We start from the raw sequence: 26860 nt of genomic DNA on the forward strand, positions 1-26860 counted from the left end.
TTTCTCCTTTTTATGTCACTAGGAAGTTTGCTCTCTCTGAGCAAGTTGATATAACAGGAGTGGTGCTGTTTTATGGGTTTGTGTTGTAAACATGGGACCTTGCACAACAGCTCCCAGCTATAGGCCAGCACATGCATGCATGTTTGTTTGTGGGCGTACGTGCGTGCATGCTGCATCAATCCTCTACCAGCATCCTTCCTATAAAACGCATGGGTGGTCAGCCTCTTTATTGCGTGGGTTTGCAAACAATGCTCACTCATTAGGCTGAGACCAGTGAGTCATTTTCAATGGTTAAATACAATTACAACCGTAACAACGAGTGTTTTCAATCATAATCTTTATTTCCATTTTGCCTTCAGCTCACTGCTGGCATGGAAGAATTCCAAGACCTATTGTCCATTGAAAGCACACATTACACAGTCTTTAGGATGGTGGTGCACTGTTGAATGTAGCAAAGAGAATCAAATACATTTATAGAACACTTAGACATTAATTATTAATCGTATCACCTTGGAAAGTGGGGATGGATGCACGGCTTTTTAGTTTATGACCAAATAACTAAAGAACTGATGACATCCTCCTCTTCAGTTGTACTTTGTTTATTGCTAATTAGCGTCCATTATCATGCTAACATGCTACACTATGATGGTGTACATGCATAGACTGGATAAAGGAAGTGGACGTGGTCACTGTGACGTCACCCATTGGTTCGTGGGCTGCCGTCTTGAAGCTTCGAATTCGGCATTTTGTCCCTCGCCATCTTGGATTTTCGCTGATGTCATCGTGTTTTTTTGCAGCAAGTAGTGACGCGAGAGGGTGGGGTTCAAATTTTAAGACGAAAACAAGGACAACAAAGTGGTTTCAAACTGCCAATCACAAGGTAGCTGTGCCCTAAAGCATCCCCTGCGTTATGGTGTATTTTACTCTAAATGGTACCATGTTTTACTAAATCATCATGTTATTGAAGAGGACTTTAATCTAGCGATTGAGACTATAAACTCAATGTTAATGTTAACTGAGGTAATAAAATGAAGTAAGAAGTAGAGCCATTTTCTCATAGACTTCTATACGATCACACACCCCTGCTGTTCATTAGAAAGAATGCCAGTTTAAGGCACTGCATTAGCTTCACTTGTCAGAATCAGAAGTTGCCGCCCGTGTAAACGCTATACCTGATTAACATCAGCATGTTGGTATTGTCATTGTGAGCATGTTGGCATGCTGACATTATCATTTAGCTCAAAGAACAGACAGTCTGTAGACTCTGTTTTGTTATTACGCTGTACAGACATTAAAGAGGGAGTGACATACACTCGCATGAATGTCCACGTAGATGTTTGGCACTTGTACCACTATTGAAATGTACTAAGCACAAATACACAAGCACGTGTACACACAGACGCACACAAACGCACACAAACTGACTTATGTGTGGTTGAGATCCAGCATAAATACACCTACACTTGTACCTTTGTTCCCTTCTCTCTTTCTTGGACTCCCCCTCCTGTGATCTCTCCTCTCGCACCGTTGAGTGATGGCTTAAAAGGAAAGGGAAGTTAATGACAAACGTAATCCCCTTTGTTGCCTGTCAATCTAATCCTTCCTCTTACAAGCAAAAAGGTGGAAACTACAAAAAAGACAACTTGACCTGTTTTTATTTTTGGATATTCATTTAATGATAATATCGCTCTTTCCACTTGTACAAATAAGTTCACAAAATAAAAAAAAAAGAATGAATGACAACAAAAAGCTTCCCAAAATAAACAGGGAAAAAATTAACAATCACATCGAAAATAATTGTGTTTATCTTCAATGTATTCTATTTGACAAACAATTATTCCAGTTGCATTTGTTTGTGTGTGTGTGTGTGTTATAAAGACATGTTAGCAGGGAACTGTTAATTGTGCACTGGGAATACTGTAGGTAGGTAACTTTACCGACATTCACAGATGTGTCTTTGGTGTGTTTGCCTATAGGTAGCGTTGTTTGGGGCTTAAAGTACTCTTTGACATGCGGGCAGATAAAGAGGGTAACTGATAGTAACTTCATGTCTGCAGGTCTTTGCACAAGACGGAACACGTACTTGCATTATCACTGAAGTTGACAGATCTACACACGCACACACAATCAAACACACACATTCACTCACACACACACACACACACACACGCACAAATGGTTACTTTGAGTCCTTCTTTGCCCTGTATTCACAGATTTGGATCTTAGCACTCTGTCTGCATAATAACCTTCCTGTAGATCTCTCACTTTGCAAGTCTCATTGTCCTCTACAAAATATTATAAAGAAGTCTGCACCTCTCATGGACATAGTCTTGTTAGGTGTAAGTGAGCAAAACTCACTTACTCAAAGGAAACGCAATACACAACCACTATTATTTGCTTGTTGTGGGCCAGGCCAAGTAGCATGATGTACATGAATTGTAGCTCCGGGATAAAACTGAGTTTCCCCTTGCGGTGAATATAAATAATAAATAAAGTCTCTAAAGTTCTTTTGCTGTATAGTCATTCGAGTGCTTACTGTAATTAAGGCAAACTACAAACTGTATGGAGTTTATTGCAGCACCGAAACAGAAGGCGTTCATTCAACTGCTTCCCTCTGTACCTTTTGTAATCCCGCTTACCTTCTCCCTTTGTGGTGGCAAAGCAGACTGAGGGCTTCAGAATCAAGAAGGGGGATTTAGTCTTGAGTCTGTCCCGACTCACATCTACTTAGACTGTCTGACATTCTGGGGGTAAAGCCCTTTGATTGACTTTGCTGGTACCAAACGAGTTTTAATCTTCAAAGATTTTAATCTGCTGTTTTGTCTGTTAGTCACAAGAAGTGTGTGTGTGTGTGTGTGTGTGTGTGTGTGTGTGTGTGTGTGTGTGTGTGTGTGTGTGTGTGTGTGTGTGTGTGTGTGTGTGTGTGTGTGTGTGTGGGGGAGAGGAGACTATAGAGGGCTGTTATCGGTCATAATGTTGCACAATACAAAATAACAAAGACACAGGTATAAAAAACATACATACAAAAACAAAAATAGTTTAAAGCCAAATAAAGAATACAAGCATCAGCAATTTTCTCTGCATAACTTCATTTGGTGTCTTAAAGGTCATTCACAGCAAGCACTGATCCCTTTGGGGTAGTACTGAGGAGTTACAACATGCAGCAACAACAATTGCTGCTATAGTGTTTAGTTGGGCTGTCGCGATGGGGAAAGGGCAGCACAAACCCATTTCAGTGCACTCTCCTTTCTGAACAGATAAAGGAGGGCCTGAGGTCGCCATGTCCCTTAACCCTAGGTCTCAGCCAATCACAACACGGCATCAGTCCCAGCATCACTGCATGGGAGCTGAGAGGTTGCCATTCCGGCAATGTGAGTGAGGCAATATTATTGAAGCAGGACGGATGTAAATGGAGTAGAGGCACTTTCAATGCTTTTTAAAGTCCAAACCAAGGTTTTTTTAACATGTTTAAAGTCTACTTAAGACAACCGGAGGGCATTGAGTTAAATATATGTCCAGTTTCTCCTTTTATGTTTGCCTGGTTGATACTGTGTCCTCCACTTTCACAACTGCATTTGCTGCTCTCTGTATTTCACCAGTGTGGAAAACAGAGCTGAAGAATAAAAAAAAATCCTCCTTTTAGGTCTGATTAGTCAAAGCCAGGTGTCAAAAGTAGGAGGGCTTGTGTGAAGTCATATTGTTATTTGATGTACAGTGATCCTGTAGTAGCAACACCTCATACTCCAGATTGCCATTCTGAACAGCAGGTTCAGGGATCATGGGTTGGGGCTGTTTCTGAGGCAATGCCCCGTTGTCCAAACCAGCCTTCACTCCATCCAACTCTAGCTGGGAGGGCTCACAGTCTAGGTCCAGGTGGCCCTTGGCCCTTTTCCTGCGACGATGGCATACCACTCCCACTGCTATTGCTATGAGTACCAGCAGTAGCAAGATGGCAATGGCAGGCGCCAGCATAGTTGTCAGCCTCTGGTCGTCAATCTGTCGACGATGGTTGCTGACACTTTCAGCGACCGTACGGGCTTCAGTGCAGACACTGTCCGTGCCACTAGGGGCACCTAAAGGACTGGCACACACCGTGTAAGTGGAGTTGGGCTGCAGGCCTCTGAGTATGTACTCTGAGAAGGATGCCGGCAGGCTGAGTTGAATCGGCCTGCGGTCTGGCCCAGAGAGATTACGATAGGTTAGGCGGATTCCACGGATGTTAGGCCGCATTTCAATGTAGCGGTGGAGGTCCAGCAGGATCGAGGTTGTGGTTGCTCGATGTGAGCTGATGTCTGGCGCATCCTCACTGGCAGTTGCCATGGGGTCGTCAGCTTCCGGTGGTGAAGGCGGGTGATGGTTTTGGAATTCACAATACATGCCAGAGGTGCCATGTGGACAGGTACATTCTACCTGACCATGCTGGTCCAACCGACAAGTACCCCCATTCAGACAGGTGTGAGGGGGACAGAAATGCTGCTCCTCGCCTGGGTCCATACTGCTGCTACTGGGGGATACAGGGACAGGGGGCAAGGGAGAGTCATCTTTGTCTGTAGGGTTGTCACTGGCCCTGGGGACTAGAATAGCTCTAGTAGTACTTGGGAAGGTAGTGACAGGAACAGGCAGGTTAGTGGTAGTTTTGACAGTACTAGTGGTGACTGTAGTTGTAGTAGGACAGCCAAAATCCCTGTGCTCCAGTCTTTCCAATACCTTTCCAGCATTGACAGGTGGGAAATGGCAGCGGGTCTCCTCTGTTCTGTCCAGGGTGATGCTCTGGGCTCTTAGCCATCTTGGGAACCATGCTAAGGTACAGAGACAGTTGAAGGGGTTCTCTGCAACTGTTAGCTTTCTGAGGTGGGGTAAGAGCTGGGTGAACTCCTCAGGAAGGCTCTGCAAACTGAGGCTGCTAATGTCCAAGGTCTGCAGCTCTCCAAGGTTCTGCAGGTCCTGAACCTTAAGAGGGCCCATCGGGTTCCCAGCCAGGTTGAGGTGAATCAGACCCTGGGTCTCCTTTAGCGCTGAGGGAAAGGACTCAAGTTGGTTTCCTGAGATGTCCAGTTCGTGGAGGTTCTTTAGACTACGTATGAGCTCCTTATTCAGGCTGATGAGCCCCACACCACCCAATTTGAGCGACTCAAGGTTTGGGGTCTGGAGATCTGAAGGACCCAAGGTGGGTAAGACATTAAAACGAAGGTCCAGCAGAAGTAGTCGTGGCATTGAGAGAGCAGGCAGTGATGTCAGCTGGTTGCCCTGCAGTTTGAGTTCCAGAAGGTGCTCCAAGCCATTAAAGGCATCATGGTGGATGGTCTCGATATGATTACTGTACAAATAAAGGCGCTCAAGCAGTGCCATACCCTGGAAGCATTCCTCTGAAACGTGGGTGATCTGGTTGGATGACAGGTCCAGGTTTCTCAAAGAGGTCAAAGGTTCAAACACCCTATCGGCAAGTTCAGTCAATTTGTTTTGACTGAGGTCCAGCATCTCCAGGTTTTCCAGGCCATCAAAGTCCTCAGTTGTCAAGCCCTCAATGCCGTTGGCAAAGAGGTAGAGACTTTTTGTGGCTGGGTCTACTTCCTTGGGAATGGTAGAGGAGCGTCTCTGGAAACACAAGATGGAGTCTGGCGTGGAACAGGCGCAGTCCTCTGGGCAGTCGCTGGACCAGGTGCCATCAGGAAGAATGAGGAAGAGCAGAAAGGGCATCAGTGGAGTGAGGAAGATCTTCATGGTGCAGACTCTTTCTCTCTCCATGCTCAGCCTATAACAACAGAACACATAATCTGTCAATTACCTGCACAATCCAGAGAAATATATAGTAAATGCTGACAGATTATAAACAAGATACAACAGTAGTACACATAATATTCGGGTCACGTTTGAGTTTAGGAGCATTCAGCTGTTGCACAAAGCAATGTGGAACAGACGCAGCATAATGTTGAACTTCTTTTACAATCTAAATGTTCTTCCTATAGTATATAGTTTGTAAAACAAGATTAGGTCAACTATTGATTCACTTTGTGGCTTTTAATGCGTTTCAAAGAGTGAGATTACCATCAAAGGTTTAACTCTGCATAGCCAGTGATCAAAGTCAGTCTTTTGTCACAAGGTCTCTCAAACAATAGGGCTGTAGCCGTGACATCAGGCGTCCGAGGGAGTTTTCTACTAAACTCTGGGAGAAGTTGACATAGTGGCATCTTGCCACGCTTTTCTGGCTAAAGGAGTGCCAGATCCTTCCTGGAATAATCTGTGTAATAGATAGTATTACGTCATGCCAAAACTGTTGTTTCTAATGATCCTACTGATTTCTAGGTGTGTTTGCACGACCACAGCCACACATGCATATATGACAAAATGTGTTGGTACTTAATAAAAAAATTGATATTTGTAAACCGCCCACCCACTGCTATTTACTGCACCCACTGTGGTTGTAGTGGGGTCACAGTGAACTGTTCTCCCTATGTTTATGACAGACTTCATAGCCTATGAAACAAAAAGGCACACAGCAGCAACGAACAAATCCAACATGCTTCGTTTCTGAGATATCAAAGGGAAAACACAGAGTGGCTCTGAACATTTTTCTGTCCCTCCAGAGCCACTGAAACAGTTGAAAAGCTTTGCACACGTCCTCTCAATGATTCACCGTAAACACTGCTCTTTTCTCTTCAGTTTCATACATCCATACCGTGTCAACTTTGTTTGGCTGTATATCTGCCGTGCTGCACGTGGCCACGCATCTGTGGATGATTTACTTTGTGGCGTTCTAAACTCGGAGAGTCGCTTCACCGATACGCCGGAGCTGCTTCTCTAACCATAGACGCTATATAAATACCACGCTTTGTATGTTGCCATTACGTAGACTGGCGGCCGGTGCTGCTGCTTGCCAGACAAGTTTCTCTAATTCCGGATGAAATACACAGAAACCGAAAAGAGTACTGTAGATCATCAGGATGTATGTTACTGTGATTTAAGCCCATTTCACCTGAACCCAAGCCTTCCAAAACAAACGCCCCGGTAGAGCTTCAACAACTCAGTCTTTGAAAAGGAGGGAGGGGATGATGGAAAGGACAGAGGAATGAGGGGAGATAAAGAAGAAACTAGTTGCTGACAAGAGTCTGTGTGGCAGTTTATCATCTTCTGCTATCTAGTGAGATGGCCTTGGGGGGGAAAGAGGCAACATCTCTATCTGTTAACCATTTCTCTTCTTCAGACCGCTGTTTTGTCTCGTCTTTTTTTCATACTTTTTAGGGAGTCAATAGAAAGCACTTCTTTGTCCGTAATCCTGAAACCGAGACACCCAAATACACCCAATATTCCCCTGGTGTCCTGTTATTACTTTAGTTAATGTCGTAATCTAAGTGTATTGTTTGGAGGCAAGGGGAGTAAAAAGTTGTCTACAAACATTTTGAACATTTATGACTGTATGTTTTCGACTTGGCTGGTTGAGGGAGCTTATGCTCTAGGGCTTTGAATGGTGCAATTGTTGTTGTCTTTACTGCACAAATACCTGAATGAAAAGCCAAGTATGTGTGACTTACAGTTTTACTCGAGGAACATTCTGTTCTTGCTCCACTTTACCTAGGGGCTGTGGCCCATTACACAAGATATGTCAAAGAAATTGTTTCAGACATTTTATATTCCTCATGTTGTGTTCTTTTCCGTTAAAGTTACAGCATTCACATATATATAATTTGCACTCTTGCATCTATTAGATATACAAACATTGAACCAGGCTGTAGAAAGACAGTTCTTGTTTGTGAGTGTGTTCATACGTGTTGGGAAATAAATGCACATATTTTTCTCCATCTGTCTAATTGCCTTTCCTATATGCAAATCTTATTTTTCTTATTTATTTCAAAATTGATGTAGTTGTGTTTCATTTAAATATTGGTGTCAATGCCTACTTAGTCTGTCCTCTGTTAATAGAGAAAAACCCTTATCTACGTGTGTTACAGTAGCTTCAGAGCTGCTGCCAACTTAAATAATGTATCCTTTTAACAATTCATTTCCTGCTCTTTCCTTTCACTCAGTCTGTTTAATGAGACATTTTCTTTACCCAAAAAAATCACTGCCTCAAATGTCAGAACTTGGAGAGAAGATGAAGGTTTTTTTGGGTGGGGGGTGGGGGTTGAGGCGGAGAAAGGGTATCATCTCCTCACACCACAGCTATGGCATTTATTTTCCTTCTCCTTCAGCTTACTTTTCTTTCTGCTCCTCCTTGAAATTGCAGCCTCCTTGGAAAGATTCCCTGATGTCTTATTTTTCTTTCTCCAGTGTATAAACTAAAGGCAGTCATGGCATTCCCCTGAAACCCACTGCCAACACCTCACTCTTATTATTCAGATAACTCTTTCAGACAGGGCAGACATGTCATTCTGTGCAGCCAGACGTCAATAACATGACCCTACTTGAGCCTCGAGGCTTGATTTACCACATCAGCTAACTACTTTCCAGAGTCAGCGCCTACTGACGGCACTGAAAAGCTACCGGAACTTTGACAGTCATGCAGAAAAGTTGGACCCGCTAATTGTTGCAATTGTTTATGGAAAGTCTTGTCCAGAAAAAAAACAATAACGTCTGACGGCCACAGCTGGCTGTCGGCTACAGCTGAATGGGTTCTTCCGCTTTTGTTTTGGTTCCTTGAGGAATCCGTTTTACCCAGAACCTCTACGGAAAACACCTCTGTGGTGTGTTGTCCCACCCAGAACCTTCTCTGGAGGTTCTATCCAGAACCTTTCTTCCTTCTAAGCGCAATAAGAACCCATATTCCAAGGGTTTCATCGAGAACCCACCCAGGGTTCCTCATGATGCTTCTAAAGGACCAGGATTGATGTGGTGCAAGGCAGCCCACAACAATCATAGTCCACAATCACAGTTTCTAGGGTTGTGGGCATTCCTTTTAAAAATGGTTCTTAAACTTTAGTCTTACAAAGAACCCTTGAAAACCCAGAAGCAAATGGTTCTGGGTAGAACCTCAGCCCTTCAGGAAGAACCAATTTGGAACCCTGATTTCTAAAAGAAATCTCCAAAATCTTTTCAAATGAGTTGCGTAGAAAAGACAGGTCTCAGTACAGAGCTCAGTAATGAAGATGATAGAAAGTATGGCTGCAGTGCGCATGCAGTGTGTATGTGTAGCCATACTTTATGTTCAAGGTTGCCTGTTTAGAACAAACACCAAAAGAATCCAATCTCATTCCTTCCGGAGATGGAGAAACTTGACTTTGGTACATTATATCCGTGCCAGAGACGACTATGAGGGTTTCGGTGCCAGAACATACAACAACATCAAGGCAGCCGTGAGAGGAGAGTGAGATAAAAACTGAAGAGTATTTTCCTTACAGACTCAACGTGGTGATTCTAACGTAGCTCCCCGGGGCACAGTGTTTATTTGAGTGTGCCTCATTCCAAACTGGGCCAAGCAGATCTGATAACCCAGCGGAGGAGAAACTGTGGTGGATGTGGATGGGGAGGGGTTCGGTCAGTGAATACTGCCAGATCACAGATAAAACCGTAGCTTGCTCGGTAATAGTCTCCTGTTTTCTTTCTTTCTCGAGAGGAGCGACTTGTGCAGGTCTTATCAGGGGGTAAGATAAGGCACAATTGTGGCGTCACTACAGTTTGGATCCACAGTATGTGGCTGTGAGGCTGTAGTGTTTTGAAGTGTGTGCAGGTGGAGGGCCCGGAGAGAGAGAGAGAGACAGCAGAAAGACAGGCATGTCATCATGCATAAGGAGGAATGCCCCCTTCTCTCTCCTTGCCTTCCTCCTCCTCCTCCTCCTCCTCCTCCTCCTCCTCCTCCTCCTCCTCCTCCTCCTCCTCCTCCTCCTCCTCCTCCTCCTCTCTTGAGTTGTAATTTCCTTTTTGCTCCCCTGCGCGCTTGTTGAGACATTCCTGAGACCGGCAGCAGCTGAGTTAGAAAAAGTGAGTTTGTCTATCTCACTGGCTTGGCATTCAGAGAAGAACAGGGAGTCTTTCAGGGTTCATAAACAGACGATGGATTGGATAAATGATGGCTTTGCTTGGCATTCAAATCTGTTAACTAACATTTCTTCTTGCATCTCTGTTTTCTTAATGCGTGACTTCAAAGTTTTGTGGGTTGTATTGGAATAAAACGTGTTGGCTGATGAGTGCGTGGAATCACATCGGGGGCAGCACCGGTAAAGAGAAAATGAAGAAAGAAGCATGGGAACGTCTTTGCGCAACACTGAGTGAAATACAGCCCCTTTTTGAAAAGAAAAATTAAAGAGGCGATAAGAAGGGGGGAAAAGGAAGAAAAGCATTTTCCTCGGCTCACTTCTTATCCTGCTTTTCTTTCTTTTGAAGATGAGTAGGAAGAAAAGCAGGGGATCAGTGCAGACAAAAGCAGGTTTCTGTCAGCAGGGGCACCGGGGGTGGAGAGGTGGATAAGGCCCGGCTTGGCGAGGGTGAAGTGGGCTTCAGCAATTAAATCCCGGCAGGCCAAGCGTCAAGAGCCCTTATCTTCAGAGCTGAAGGCCAACACTGAGGGGCAATGAAGGTTGCAAGAGGAGGAAGAAAACTGCGGTGTGTGTGTGTGTGGGTGTGGAGGATCGGCAGGTCACTGTGCACTTGCATAATTCAGCAGCGACTACGGGGGGGGCACCACGCCAAGTCACAGTAAGGGGATAAGGCTGCACACTACAGAGTGCATACTCTCATCAAAGAGGCCCCTTCTCTTCTGGGACTTAATCTGTTAAAGGAACAATACTTGTGGTATGTGCATTAGAGTATGATCTACGGTGTTGTAGGTCTTGGGGTTCATTTCACTGCACTACCAAAATATACTACTACAGCAGCTCCTCGTGCAGATTTACCACAGTACCACAGGGACATTCATACACAATTGTTGTAAATGATAACTTTGGCAGCCAAATTCGCCCCGTTTCCAATCCCTGGCCCGATGAGAAGACAAAGGACTTCTCCTCCTGACATCCACATCCCAATCCCTGTCCAGTGTCAGCAACGTCCCTTCCAAAGCTGGACCTCGTTATCACCAGTCCCGTGTGGGTTATCCGTCAACATGACAAAGGGGGTCAAAGAGAGAGTCGGCACGGTGAAACAAGAGTTGTGTCGGATATTACTTAGGAAGGAGGACGGAAGAGAAGGGAGCGTGTTTGTGCAGAAACACGTAACGCAACTATGAGTTTGAAAATGCCAGCTATGTTAATGTAAGTCGGTCGGTATGCATGTAATGCTGCGAAGTATTTGTCACAGGTATGTGCTAATTGTCACTCTACCTGTTGGTAAAACTATGTAACATCAGCAAACAGAATATGATCAGGAAGGAAGTCGTGTTTGAAGACGGAAACGTGTTTGCCTAATCCTCGTCCTAGGTTTTCCATTTAGGGGCAGCATAGTAGGAATGTAGATTTATTTTACTTTTATTTATACTGAAAAATAAATCTGGTCACGCAACAGCTAAAGGCTATTTTCTTCTGTAATTTAGTCCTGTCAATGTAAGCTGCATCCGTCTATCTTAGAGCTTAGAAATGTCTAAGATGCTCAAATTTGTGAAAAGACAACCAACAGATTAGGTGTCTTAACATCAAGGCTGGGCTGCATAAGGACATGTGGACTTAAAGAGGGATGATAGTTTCATGTTTGTCACTGGCAATACTCATCTTGAAGCCGCGATATCATTGGTATGCTTTGTAGTGGTATGAAGGGAAATTAGCGGCCATAATAGATTTACAATGTTCTGTGCAAACAAAGCTTTCCAACTGATTTCAGGCTGACCACAAGAGAAGAGCCTGTAATAGTCACATCCATCTGTGTCAGTGCAGATTGATATCAAAGGGTTGTTGTTTTAGTCAGCAACTAAACCAGAAGGCAGGTTCCTGTCGGGCTACCTCCTAGTTACAGACTTTGTTTTGTTTGTTATGCCTTCCCTCATTCTACGCTTTTTGCTCCGTACACTCCGCACGTCTAAATGAGTTGGAAAACAGCTTCTTATTGGTGTGAAAGGCGGCCCTTTTCATCTCAGGATTTATGCTTTTAACCAGGCCTGCCTATGAGGACAGTGTGAAGCCTTACCATTAGAGCCTGCAGCTGGGGGACTTGAAAGAGAGCATAATATACAGTCCAGGGGTGAAGGGGAGGGTAGTGAAATAGTAAAACCTCTCAAAAACAATGTATATTTGTTGCACTATAGGAGGGATACAGGGCAACTCTGTGTTTGGTTTTCTGTTACATCGTGCGATTCCATTTTGTGCTCAAGAACTTTTTGTTTGATTTGTAAAATAGAACATTAATCTTGACACAAAAAAAAGGAAAGGAACCCAAAAGGCAGTCATTCCTCTGCCGAGTTCATCTGGTCAGATAGCATCAGTCCAAAGGACAACGAAGCCTGTGAGGCAGAGAGCGACTCCTTGAGGTCAGAGGTCAGACTCAGATTAATGTTTCCACTGCTGCTCAGCATTCTGTGTCTTCTGTTGTAACCGCGGCCCAGACGACACAGATAACAGGCCCTGTTCGACACGGGGCGCACACCCAGCTCCGGTTACACCCGGCGTACACCTGAAGCCTGCTGATCCTCGTCTCCACAACAGGTGCTTTCTCCGCTCCTCCGGGGCAACATGAAACTCAAAACCTCTGGAGCGTGTCGTAGTAAAAGATGCGACCTGCGCTCAAAGCTCCGGCCTCAGCCGGCTGCACGCCTCCGCCTCGGAGCAGGCGAGACCTTTTCCTTTTGTTGTATTCCTCCTGTTTTATTTTTTTTTTATAAAGGCACACATGTGGGGAGGCTCTCTCTTCTTCTCTGCTCTCTCGGTTTGCACACAGTGTCCTCTTGTTTTGCCCACTGAGGGATGTCTCAACACTGACACTCGTCTTTTATCGCCGCACCCTGCCCTGTGGCCTCTCGGGACAGATGGTCATTGAGGTCACAGTCGCATCCAATCTGTCTGAGATCTTAACCACAGGACTCTCACATTACACAGACACAAAGGATGTCAGAGCATGGGCCTTCATCTGTTTTATGACTTTACTGTGGTGTTTGCACAACTTTTGTCAATCTGGTGCCTCCTTTATGTCGTCTGTGAGCTAAACACCATGACTCCACTACTCTGCTGAGTCTACCTTTCGACCTGGCATGAATCGGTCCCAAACAACAACCCTCTGCCTTCTCTCCGTCTCGCTCTCTTTCTCTTGTTTATCGTCACCCCCTTGCCCAGACACGGCAGCAAACCAAACCACTGCAGTAGTAACAGCCTGATAAGTCCAAAAGGACAACATCACCAGGAAACGGTAAATACGACATCCTCGTGTCACAAAGCTCGGACTGTCTCCAGGCCTCGTCTTGTGCCTTCATGTCCAGTCATGACACCCAAACACCCAAAGCCAACTGGTCTCTCCAAATACGCCTGAGAGAGCCCGGCCTCGAGCGGGGACATGGCGATGTTTGTGCTGTGTGTGTGTGTGTGTGTGTGTGTGTGTGTGTGTGTGTGCTTGCGGTTAGAAACGGCTGGGCCGACCAGTTTTATCACTCAGCCACAAGCCCGGAGTGATGCGCACACTTTGACTACCCCTTTTGACTTTTTTTCCAGTTCCAACACGACTGCAATGTCTGTCCCCTGGCCACTTGATTTATTACCTTTTTTTATATCACAGATAAAAAGGTCTTTCCCTCATTGTCAGGACGTCTTTGGACAGAGGGCTTGAACTATCCTTCTTTTGGTCTTTATATAGAAGATCAAGCGTTGGACCACGCTGGATGTTGCCGCCTTTTTTTTTTTTTTTCTGCCTTTGTCCTTTGTCGCAACCGCCCCTGTGTAAGAGTTCAAAATGGAGCTCTGCTAAATCAGAGGGTGTGAATGAGTCAGGCGGCAGGCAGGCACACTGACTGACTGTAGGAGCGGCTCACAGCCAGGCTGACTATCCTTCTTAGACAAACAGTGTCGCACGCACTCGCCGAGGAGACACTCGCGCACATGATCCCTCAACCTGTCTGTCTCTGCGTCCGGATCATCTTTCCACTTACTGTCGCATACTGTAATTACTTATCTGAGCCTCTGGCCTCCAACAAGTCAAATAGGCCTCGACCGATTCCGATTCAGTCAAAGCGTTGGCGGTGAACGTGCACACGAACACTTGTACAGCTAACAGGTGCCACATCGCACAATTACTTCTAAGATTCTTTGCCTCGTCACCCCTCGCTCCTCTCGCTCACCTCTTTGCCCTCGCTCAAGTTTGTGTGTGTAGCTGGCAAGGTTATGACTGGAATCTGATGAACAGCCCCGCAGGGCCTCGTGGCAACTATGTAGCTGTCAAAGTGTTCATTAGGCGGAGGAGCTTGTGAGGAGCCCGAGGCTAAAGTAATGGAATGGTAAATGTAGTGCAGCGCCCGTGCTAACAGGTAAACATGCAACTTATTTACCTTCAGCATAGAAACGTACAGTCTTGGAAAGGACGCATACAAACTCACAGCTCATTGACACGGGGCGGTCCTTCATTTGGGCAATGTACAGATATGTTAAGGGTTATATTAAGGCCCGACAGTAAATAAACTTTGCTGAAGTCTAAGGCAATAAAACATGGAAGATAATTACTATGTCAGGTAGAGGAATGAGACAAGTGATTTATTGATAAACTGATTGACATTTGTTCACTATTACCCATAACCTGTTTGGTAGTAGTCCATGTTTTAATGGATTAAGTGGTTGAAAGTAGATCTGGGCGATATGAAGAAAATCAAATATTGATACAATATATTGCCTAGCCCTCTTTTAAAGTAAGATTGAGCCATGTGCATATTCAGTTGTCAGTGAAATTTAATAAGTGATGTTGTAAGTATACAGTGATCTTTCCGCATTAACGTTTTTTTCCCCGCAGCCTCCTCCAGGCCTTGTGCAGCGCTACCTGTTTTTCAGGCCCCCCCCCTACTTCACACCCCCACCTTTTCTGAGAGTTACCGTTTGTGATTTTTCTTGTCATTCTGGCCTGGAGGCTTTTTTCCTTCTAATAAAAATGCGCCTACACATACAAAGTAAATGTGAAATGAAGATCGCTGCTGCTGATTAAGATGCCACAAAGGAATTCATTGTGAAACGGTTGCCTGTGTTGGTACAGCGCCAGCGCTGGCTGGCAAACCAGCAGTCAGGCAGCACAGATCCCCCGACATGACTCTCCTGCATGGCCTCGGGTCGCCCTGCCTTTACCTCCTGTACCCAAGACTTGTTTTTTTTACAGAATTGCTACCAGTGGGATTGTCTTTTAGGTATTCAAAGTGGCTGCTTCGACACACATCTGATTTGAATAATGTGGTCATATCTTTTCCATAGCTGGAGAACTTTTATATACTTCCTATAAGATTGAATTAAATTCTCATTTTCCACTGTGAGCTTAAGGAAGTCTGATATCGAAGGCCAAAATCAGTCTTTAATCCGTATAGTTTGATTGTCACATTGACATGCGTGCGCCACTGACTGAACGAGTGGGCCCCACTATCGCAGCGAGTGTGAAGACATCAGTCAGCAACAGTCTATTAAGACAACGTTGACCCTCAACTCCACAATTGCCTGCAGCAGGTGCTCACTGCCGGGAGATTCCTCATATTCAGCACAGACAAGGTGTGAGAGAGAAGGAGGGAGAAGAGGGTAGTGACAGAGGTGGAGAAATAAATAAGTGAGCCTTAAGGCTTAAATCTGCCGAAGGCACACTGAGGAAGTCATTGTGCAGTTCTTAGAAGACCATCAAAATTACTATGAACTCCTTCTAATTCCCACATCACACAGAACAGGTTTGGATTTATCGGTTTGTCACGTTGTCACTGTGCAGGTTCAGTTCAGTTTGATTTGAATCACCTCGTCGTAACAACAGTTAAGACTTTTCAGAAAACGATGCAGACTTTGTGTTTACAGCTCAAGCAAGTTTCAACAGTCTGTAAATAGATTTCCATACTGTATGCAAAGTCAATGGAAACCTATGAATGCCTGCCATGTGATCTCTAGTAAACGGGATAAACAAGCAAACCACTGGTCCCTTTAAAGGGCCCTTTACCCTGACGCCTGCTTGAGCCGTTCATTGAGTTTAGCAAAAGAAGGCCTCTCGGTGTTGTTGTGAGGGAGATTTAAGCCTTCAGTGTGCAGGATTTGTGTCTGTATGTCTGTGTCATAAACGGAGAACCTGAGACGACCTGTCAGACTGCCACACACACAGAGAGAGAGGGGGAATGAATGATGCTTTGTTATTGTAACAGTGAATGGCAATTTGTCTCTATAAAGAGCAGTTTGTTAGCTTTCACATCCGTTCATACGCGTCATTAACGGAGTACAGTAGATTCCTGAGCTGACCTGTAACATGCAGAACAATGCGTACCTGTGTGCGTTCACTGATCTGCTTGTGTGTGTTCTGATGTCAATGAGTCTGTGTGTGTGTGTTTGAGTATCTGCATTGCACCCTTGTTTGCTCTTCCATGTTTGCTTTTAGGTAAAGAACATATCGACTATATTAACCGACAATTACACATGCTCGCCGTGGTGTCGGGACGTTAATTAATGGGCAAACCGACTGAGTGGGAGAAGTTGTGTTTATGCTGTTACTCAACACCATGTCTGGATGTTTTAACGCACGCAGCTACAAGTCGCATTAATGGGAAAACTCAGACCGCTAACAGCGTTTCGGAGCCTCGTATCGTGCACGCACTCATATATTACTGCACGCTCAAACATACATTACATTAGGTGTGGCAGCGAAATGCAGGTGAACCACACGCAGGATTGGCTTCAATTCATCGGTACCGGCTTTGATGTGGATACTTTAATTAAAGGATCAAGGCAGAAACTGTTTATTTTAACATTGAAGAATTGCCTGTATAGCAAATAATCTACAGCACTATACGCAAATTCCTGAACCTCAACCTCAGAATAAGAACTGTGCACCCCCACTGCTCTCTTCTCTTGTTGTCCCCTGAGGACAAGGGGGCTGCTCAGAGAGACGTGCAGGGAGCTGTAAGGCAATTAGCGAGAGTAGCGGTGTGCGTCCAGAGGGCCGAGGCTACGGTCTTGTCCTGCGCTATGTGTGTGTGTGTGTGTCTTTACAAGCACACACACTTCCTGTCACAGCTCATTGACAACTAGCACAACACAGGAATGAGGCACCATTGAGGGTGAGGGGGGTTTAAAGTAGAAAAGAAAATCAGAGCGAGAGTTTTTACAGCAGACTCGATAGCAGGAGATAACGCCGGCACATATAGGAGGGTTATTAGTTTAGTTTTTTTCTTGTTCTAACAACGTTCTGGGAATGTAAAACAGGCAAACGTTTAAAAATACCATTTCTAACAGAAACACATAATCAATACACAGGCACAGAGGAATAAGATGTACCAGGCTTTGGATAAAAAGGCAATCATTATAATATGACAATAGCTCCTCCTAATATAGTAGGATCAGACGTATTCATTTAAATATGACTGGTCATAGAGGGAAAATTAGTTTCAATTGATCAAGTTCTGTCCAAAGAAATGTTCACACAAACACACCATGAGCCTTTACGACTACTGGAGATATTTGCAAGGTTGCATGCACTGAGAAGTCTACACTCTGCCCACTTCTGGGACAACTCCAGCAACCACACAGGCCCGCTAAACTCCAAACTTCTTCCCTTCTTCTCTTTTTCCTTTCCCCTCAGTCTGCAACCCTACACAGCCTCCCTGTAACCCTGTATATATGTGTGCGTGTGTGTGTGTGTGTGTGTGTGTGTGCGTGTGTGTGTGAAGAGAGCTGCTCTTGTTCTCCTGCCAGTCTTGTAAAGAAGGCTCAGAGTCGTGTGAAAGGACCCTGTTGAGGAAGCAGGGTGTTACAGTTAACACATTACGGACCGCCTACAGCGTGTGATTTGGGGTTTATAGATGCAAATCGTCAAAGTGTATTATTATGAGGTGTGTCTTTGCTTCCGTTTGGCTTTGTTTGTTTGTTTTGTATTACAATGACAAACTATTCCTGCGAGTCAACAGCAGGTTAGTAGTCTGGTACCCGGCCAAAGCTCATTCATAATCTCAGATGTAATTAATGACTTCACTCACCCAGTGAAGAAGCTTCCTCCTCTACTCTCGCTCCACTCCTCTCGGTTTCGGCTCTTCCTTCCCTGGAAACAACACAACAGTTGTACCTGTTAGCCAGACAGTGTGTACGTATTTTTTTATTTGGAATCCAGCACTCCCTCCCCCGTCCTGTCATGCATTGTTCGCAAGCTAAACAGGAAGTTTTTTGCCTGTTAATTGGTTGGATTCCAGCTGTGTGCGGGAGCGTGCTGAGTGCTGGCAGGCCGTGTGGCAGCACAAGAGAATGACAGAGCGGGAGCGGAAGAATGCGGGCCGACCACTCTCCACTCTGTCAGCTCCTTGTGCTGTGGTATCAGCGCATCACCCACGGCCCGAGAGTGTGTGTGTGAGTAGGTGTGTGTGTGTGTGTGTGTGTGTGTGTGTGTGTGTGTGTGTGTGTGCGTGCGTGCGTGTGTGTGTGTGTGTGTGGAGCGTTGACTTAAGCAAACACAAGACTGCTTCTTTGAGCCCCTATGTGTTGTACTGTGTTTGCAGCACAGTTTCTGGTGTGATCTGCAAGATTAATTGAGTTTCACTTCACTTAAGCTGTTCCTGAATGAGGTGTTCATCCAATGTAAAAGTGATATACATCGACATTTCCGACAAAGACTAACATTTGTTAATATTTCAAAGCGGGTATAACGTTTTTACTTCTCTGATTTCCTTTGCCTGTGCTTTACCTCAACTGTTTTGATTAAGTGTGTGTGTGTGTGTGTGTGTGTGTTTGCGTTTAAGACAAATCCAGGCCCTCAGTTCTCCAATGAAAGCCAACAGCAGCTTTAATTGTATGTGATGTCAGCGGGCAAGGCCCAAATTGACCACACTGTCTGTGTTTTTATTGATTAGCGTCTCATTACTCGTGACCAGAGTGGTTTGTGCGTGCGCCCGTTTGTTTGTTGCTTTGAATGAATACAGTATTAACTGGTATTGAACGTTATTTTTGAGCGGCGGTTATTGGATCGGGCTTGCGAGTCGGTTTTGGGGAAACTCAAAGTGACCACTTGATAGCCGTTTTTATTAACGGGAGACGTTTCGCCAAAGAGCAGCTCCCCACACTTCTTTAACAACGGCAGACTTTTAAAATGTTCATAAAGTTGATTGAAGGCCCGGCCATTAAACAGTTTCTGAGATAATTGTGCACATATATCATCTCTAGTCGTACTAGCGACGCTAGACTCACTCTTCCAGTTATGTTTCCACTTTTCAAGCCATACTTCATATACCTAAGCTCTGAGTCAAACAAAAGAAGAAACAGCGTGACGAACAAACCACGTGTTCTACATGATTGTGTAACACCTGAAACCTCACCTCACTCTACATATACCATCTCTGAGTCACCGTGCAGCTCGCGGTGTTTACATCTGAGAATAATGTGCCGTAGCTGACCTACTGCGAGGCCTTCGCTGCTCTCTGCATCCACGTGTTTATTTGTCTGTGGGAGGGTTTCGCTTTGCCGCAAAGAGGCTTTTGTGCATGCTTTTTTTGTGTGTGTGTGTGACCAGTTTTGGATTGTTCGCATACGTTTCACTGGTCTGTTCAGGTAAACGCATGCGTGGTAGTGGGTGAGTGCATGCAGGGGTTACGGCCGACCTTCTGTGAGTAACTACTGTTTTGAGGACGCTGAACCTCTCGTGCGCGGTCAGTTTCCCGAGGGTCACTGTGTCTCCCTCTAAGACAATCCCTTGACTTGCGCTGTAAATATTTAGCTCACAGAGTGGAACTCGCCACTAAAAATAGATTCAAATCATCTTCGCCACTAAGCTTCGTGAGTGACTGGAGCGCTTTCGTAAAAGACAAAACTGCCGACAACAATATTCCCGTCTTGCTATGCCGTTGAAGCTCAGGCCGCCTTCTCCACATCTTTCCACAACACACTGCCAAATCATTGGTAGTACCTCTTATTTTCTCACATTTCGCCATCATTTGTTTACTTGTATATGTGTTCTCTTTTAAAGGAGCTGTTCTGTAGAGGACTGATACTTCTCTCTTCACTATAATTTTCTTTCTTCCTCTGTGTTCATCTGTTAAACATAAATATCGCCTCACCCTTCTCCTCCTCCGTCTCTCTTTTTCTCTCTGTGTCCCCCCCCCCCCCACCACCTGGTTTAATCTCGTAGCGGAGCAGTCTGGTCTCCATGTCTGAACCACTTTGTAGTGGCATCATCTAAAACTGTCTGCAATTTGTACAAATTACAGCTCAAAGCTTCAGTCCAAACCCTAAACCTGCAGATGACGGTTGGGATAAACAGAGCAAAGCTTCCTGTTCAGCTGTAGGTGTGTTGCCTTGCTTGATATTTACCGCGCTTCTCGCACGTTGAATTTGCACACCAGTGACAAGCTGTGACACGAGGCACCGTCGCAACCGCTCGGCTGTTGATTTCAGTGTTGAGTGATTGAGATTTGGGCTGATCCGCACAGCGGCATTCGGATGAACACATTTGCACGTATGTGTGCACAGGTTTCTCTCTCGCCCGCTGCCTCTTGCTCTCTGTCAAGGTGCGGACAGCAGCAGATAACAACACTATTTGTGTCGCTGGCTGCGACGGAAATAGACATGAAGCAAAAGGGGACGAGAAAACGGCAACGTCGACTGATGTAATGCGAGAAAGCGGCTCCGCGCGTACGTGCCAGCTTGTATGTATGATGTGCCTACATGAGAGCGAGAGAGAGTGTGTGTGTGTGTGTGTGTGTGTGTGTTTGTGTGTGTGTGTGTGTCACCACTCTGTGATGAATGAGGTCTCAGACAGTCCGTGACCTGAGGGCGAGTAGAACACACTGACCCGCAGGTAGCTACACACCTCACATATTTACTCCGCCGTCTTATCATTCGATCCATATTCAGTAAAACATTAATGTTAATCTCGGCGGTTCAATATTTGACCTTCCTCTCAAACTGTCTTTCCCACTTCTGGTTTTGGCCAAACAGTGTTTGTGTGTGTGTGTGTGTGTGTGTGTGTGCGCGCCCTTGCTTTGCTCTTGCCCAGGAAGATCTGGTTCAAGGCTCATTTCCTAATTACAGTGCTGGCCAGAGGTAATTACAACCTAAGATTAAGAGCTGTTTCTCTTCTTTTCTTTTTTTTATGGGCTCATTGAAATGCAGCAATTTGTGGTGGCTTTCTGGGATGATCATCCTCCCTCTCATCCTCTCTCTCTCTCACTCATTCTCTCTCTCTCTCGCTCTCCCTCAATACTTCACTGCTGTTGGTTTAGGAGTTTGGGGGATTTTTCTGGGCTTTTTGCAGATTTTCCAACTCGAGTGAAATTGTTTTTAAAAAATAGCATTTAAGGTAAAGCTTGAGCGAGTAGTTTCTTCTGCTTTAGGAGACAGATCTGACGACAGTGAGCGTGTGTGTTTGTGTGTGTGTGTGTGTGTGTCTCTGGATCCGTGGACACGGAGGACAGCCGTTATTTGAGGTTTGTGCTCAAACTGGGGCACTCCAAAGCCCTCAGATCCCTTCGCATGTGTGTGTGTATTTATGCAAGGTTTTGAAGTGGTTCTTCTGAACGCATCATTTGGCTGCATCGGCAAGCTCTTCTTCAATTTAGCTTGGCAGGCGTACAGGCTGGGGTTTGCCTCCGCATACCGCTGGGTCAGCATTGATGTGTGAGGCGGAGGCCATTTGAAGCCGGGGGTTTTATTTAAGACGCCTCTTTGAGAGAGCGGCTCTTGGTTGTCAACCAGGGAACCCCCCCTCCCCCCCCCCACACACACACACACACACACACACACACACACACACACACACTACCTGACAACGGGCACACCAAAGCCTTTAATTCTTCGGAGGAACATCTAGTACTCTCTCTCTCGCTGTCTCTCTCCACACACTTGCTAATTGTGAGATGAGCCCTCACTGTTACATGGCCTTGAGGAAAAACAAACACACACCCACATATTCCAGCTTTCTGCTCTGTCGACTTCCCTCTCTCTGCCTGCTGTGTGAGTGGCCCACTCTGGTCCTCCTCTACCTCCACCTCCCCATATCCCTCCTCTCCTCCCTTCCCGAGGCCTCCTCGCCTCAGCACCTGACTTTTAACCCTCTAATCCCTCTGATGCAGAGGGTAAGATGCTTCAGGCACTGCCCCTAATTGGCGTAAAACGGAGCTCCGGCCATGTGAAAAGTCCTCTGCTCTCAGCCGGCTTGGAGATAGACGACGAGCGGCAAAAATATTTACAGGCGTCACGGGGCTCTCCTGTGAGATGTCTTGCAGATAGTCATGTCTCAACACAGCTAATGAAGAAAAACAACTTGTCATTCATCGTCGGCAGAAGATTTAGACATCGGTGCTCTTTTCACCCGAGCTCTTTGGCACAGATAATGAAATGTCAGCCGTGATTAACAGAAAGTACAGACTGACACAATGGTGGTAACCGGATCCCGGAGGAGTAGTGTTGTTTCGACAGCAGGGCTGTGCTTAATTGCTTAAATTGGGTTTTAGGACAGAGGGCTATACTTCGCCTTCGTCATGCTTCCCGTCCATGGACCGACGTTTAAAGACATGAAAGGTCGGGATAATCCACCCAGTGTGCATATGTGTGTCTCGCTCACACCAGCACACACAGTTGCACACCTAATCGCCAAAGTCAAACTAATATTGATGGCAAGCTGTGTCTTTAATTTTACATCACAGGTAAACTTTACCCCACCTCATTTATTCCTTCTCCCCGTGTCTCTCCTCATATAGCGACGTAATGTCTCCCCTCAGTGTCACAGTGACAACAAGCGATCGTTCGAACACAACGGTCTGCAGTGAGCTTCACACCAGTAAATAACAACCGCTGTAACTGTTACAATCTGTGCATCGTCGTGTAGCCGGAAAGTTCTCCACATTAGTGACGGATAATTGGCCTCCTGTGGCTGCTCTGCTGTGTCTGGTAGCCTAATATAAACCAATTGCCACTGTTATATACTGTCAATGACACAGTAGCTTCTCCTATAGCATAATGACAGCCTGTGAGGAAACGAGCGGTAGGGGTTAATAGCGGGGGCTGTTGGAGTAGTTTGCGCCGCCTGATTTGCCCCCAGGAAAGATTAGGCAATTTTCCTTGCCTGTTTGTGGGGGGCTGTGTAAAAGATGGTAATCGGACTAAGAGCTGGAGGGGTCGTGGTCAGAAGACTGCGCTTACATTAATTTAGCATCTCAGACAAAATATGTATGGATTACTGATTCCCAGTTTGGTTTTAGGGCTTCTGGTTGGTTCTGGTTTTTCATCAAATATAATAATATATTTAAGAATCATTAAATTGTTATTTTACACAGTGTTACAGTGAGATTACCTCTTTAAGGAGGACTGGTTTGATCTTTTGTTTCTGTGGTTATCGCCCAGAGTACAAACACTTCCATGATTGTTGCTGAAAACTAAGAATATAAGGGTCCCTCTCTCAGAGAATCACAGAATACATTGGCATAACATTTGGAAAGATGAGATGGTATTTATCTGGAGAAAACAGATGCACTTGCGGGTCTTTGTAGCTCCAAACGTGTTGTGTCATGTCACTTCATTGGATGTTAGTTTATTGAGTGGAGTGGGGGGGTCACTCTGAGATTTAATCTTTCAGGAATTTGACCTCATCGCTCGTTGCTCTGCTGCACACATAATTTCGCCTTCAGCTAAAAATCAAGTGGTAACAATGATGAATGTTTTATTTATTCTAATTAAATCATGGATCCATCTTCATACCCGTAGCAGCTGTTTATAGATCTATTTTATATCGTAGGGTGGCACCAATTATGCGTATGACTGACACTTGGCCGCCCACATACTTGCATTATCTGACCCGTGCGTATAGAAACCATTTCAACGCTTGTGTCCTATTGAACTCTGTTGTTATGAGACGGTCCCCAGCGTGGGTCCAAACAGCTTTTCCCCTGCGGTGAACGAGGCTCGGTGCGGTCTAGACGCTCGGCTCGGCCCCTGCATGCTGCACGGCGTCCTGCGGTCCCACACCAGCCCGCCTCGTTACCGCCCCGATTGCTTTTTTTTTGCTCCGCGGACACGCTCGCCTTCCCAAATACACTTTTATTGTCATTACCCACATCGCCAATAAAACCATGTTACATTCAATAAGACACTGGAGCGGTCATGTTGATTTGTAACTCCTTACAACAAAGAACTATAGGTTGTTGTTTTCATTTTTACAGGGATGCTATGTGTCTATTGAAGAGAAAAAAAACACTGTATGTTACAAGCATTGTTTATACTTTTATTACCTTACTGTTGAGCATAACAGACACACGGTGAGTGTCTGAATTATTCTGAGTTTCTGTAAAGGGAGTTGTTGCACGAATGAACACCGATCAGCGGTGGCTTATATTTATGGGACATAAACTTTGACAAATAGTTTGTATTTTACACTGTTGGCGCAGTTAATCTATTAAAATGGGTTTTTTTTTAAGTTGATCATACTCCACCGTATTGCATTCGTCAACGTAACCCGGTTAACGCGTCTTTACGCACGTCTTGGTCCTGTTCCAAGCGTCAGAGCTCAAACACACTACATGTCGATCCTTATTGTATCAGCCAAAGTAATCTCTTACCCTGAACTTCGAAGAAGTAAAGTTGTGAGCGCAGTCGCGCTCGTGTCTTTATCCAAGCGGAGCAGTTCGCCGATATAACTCCCAAGACCTTGTAGTGTTCCGTGTGCGCGCGCTCTCAATAAAAAAAAGTTTCTCTGAACGTATCAAACTTGTAACGGACGGTCTTCATCAAATCCTTGGAGAGATACACCGACCTCCACGTCAAGGAATGCGCTCAAGTGCTGCCTCCCCGGACAAAAAGCGCTTTATTGGTGTGCAGAGGAGAGTTTGGGAGGGATGGGAGGGGCGGGGCGAGGCGCGCGGCAGCAGAGCGCACTCCTGCACAGACCCGAGAGCAGCGAGCAGCTCACCTTGCAGCTCGTGTGAGTGCTAAGGACAGACATTCCAGCCTCCTTTCAGTTATTGTAATGCCTACCTGCACGACCTGTTTCAAGCTAAATACATCAGTGACGCGTATTATTTGCTGTCCAGAAAGATTGGTTACGATCCACTTGAATGACTATTAACTTTAATAACTACCTTGCTTTGCTTTTTCAAATGTGAATTTTAATTACCGGCTCTGCAGGAAAAGTAAGGGAGTTGAGAGGCTTCAGTATTATGCTTACCGGCAGTCTGAAAGGGCAAATCAAGCACAACATCCCTTTAAACTAGAATACATAATAAACATTAGTTGTTAAGTGATATATGTCCATTGACATATGAGAATATACTGACCATTGCCTCCACAGCGTATACGCAGTGTACATTAGCGCATATGGTCGCTTCATTCACAGAGAAAGCTAGTGAATACTTCCTAACGCCAGTGACAAACTACCCGTCGGCAGCTGGCAGCCTATTTCAATGTCAGCCTGTCCCAACAAGGTGCAGTAAGGTGATAGCTCTCAGGAAACGGGTCACCTCCGACGTGTACTTTTAGCCGCATGTCACAGAATTAACCGGACACCTGAGGCCTCTTGTGTGCAGCGCTTTATATACTGGCGCAAGTCTGACCCATGCACACGTTTGTGCCGAGCTTCTGTTTTCTCCACATGTTGACAAGAAATTGTTAAAAATAATTGAAACCAGGGCAACATTCTCCTTGTGGTGATGTCACTCACCCATGTGCTGAAGCCGTAGAGACTCCAGGAAGAAATATTCAACGAACAGGCCCCCAGACTGGAGCACGTGTCTCCTGAAACCGCCCTCAGTATCCTCTGGACAAGGAACACTTTTGACTTCCACTTGAGCCATGCTTCTATGTATTTTGGACCGTTTACTTTTTGATAGCAGTCTCCACAAAGTCTCGTGCCTTTCTCCTGCCCCCCTGTGCTCCTACTGTAAGAGTTATTACATGTAACACACACACACACACACACACACACACACATGCACTGTGCCATCTGCAAGGCATTACAGTAAATTGCAGGAATAGAGAAATGATTTCACGCACGTCCCGCAGGGTTCCAGATGTGGCTCCTCAGTCGTAGCCACAACTTAGTTTTACGTGTTCTGGAGAAATAAAGAAGGGAGTAAATCTTACCCTGTTGCACTTAATCACACGGGCTCCCAAAATCAGGGCTCGTTCTCTGTCCATCTCTGTTTCTCCTCCCCCATAAACATAAAGCTCCGTGTCCAAACAATAACACCAGAGCGGAGGTCTTCCAGGCAACACTGAGGGTGAGTCATTCATCTCAGTCGTTCAGTTCATGTGTGTTGAGCTCAGGTACTCAAAGACTCTCCTTCAAACTGGCAACTGGCTGTTTTTTTATTTTCTGCAGAATCTCCAATTCAAAGTCGGCGTGATTTGAATGCTGCCACAACTCGCACTAGAATAAATAAATAGATGAGTGAGTCCAGTGTTAAACACAGTGCTGCAATGCCAACATCCATATTGAGGTAATGGCAGAGTTAACTCTGACATTTAACTTAATATGTGGTTCGATATTTCTTAAATATGGGTTAATATTTTGTCAATTCAAATAAATCTCCACCCCATCATTATTTATTTTACAAAACTGGAAATCAATTGATTCAATACATGGTTGAGTAGCCACCACCAAAAGCCTGAACTTCTCTGATTATTTTCATTTTGACTCATTAAATTAATTCGGGTATTTAGTTCTGTCATATTTCTGTAATTCTTACCCCCTGCTGTAATTGTTTAAATGCTATTACAAAGCCCTTTCCATACTTCAAGAATATAATCATTGTGGGGAGATATTACATTATTGGATTATTTGTTAATCTAATATTGAATGATATTTATCAGAATCATGCCTCAAAACCCACAATGCC

The 26860-nt window shown here is 45.1% G+C and overlaps 2 protein-coding genes across 3 annotated transcripts in view; one reads left to right on the forward strand and one right to left on the reverse strand.

Moving 5' to 3' along the window:
- coro7 (coronin 7) overlaps nt 1–26860 on the forward strand; it is a 94128-nt gene that overhangs the window by 44428 nt on the left and 22840 nt on the right. The gene's annotated exons all lie outside the window — the stretch shown is intronic.
- Nucleotides 1690–24748, reverse strand: vasnb (vasorin b). Its single transcript, XM_079177520.1, has 3 exons — nt 24587–24748; nt 18029–18090; nt 1690–5752 (listed from the first exon to the last, which is right to left on the reverse strand). The coding sequence occupies exon 3, from the start codon at nt 5743–5745 to the stop codon at nt 3667–3669; it is 2079 nt and encodes a 692-aa protein (XP_079033646.1). The 5' UTR covers nt 5746–5752; nt 18029–18090; nt 24587–24748; the 3' UTR covers nt 1690–3666.

This window comes from Pholis gunnellus, assembly GCF_910591455.1.
Source record: "Pholis gunnellus genome assembly, chromosome: 17".
Classification (NCBI taxonomy): Eukaryota; Metazoa; Chordata; class Actinopteri; order Perciformes; family Pholidae; genus Pholis; species Pholis gunnellus.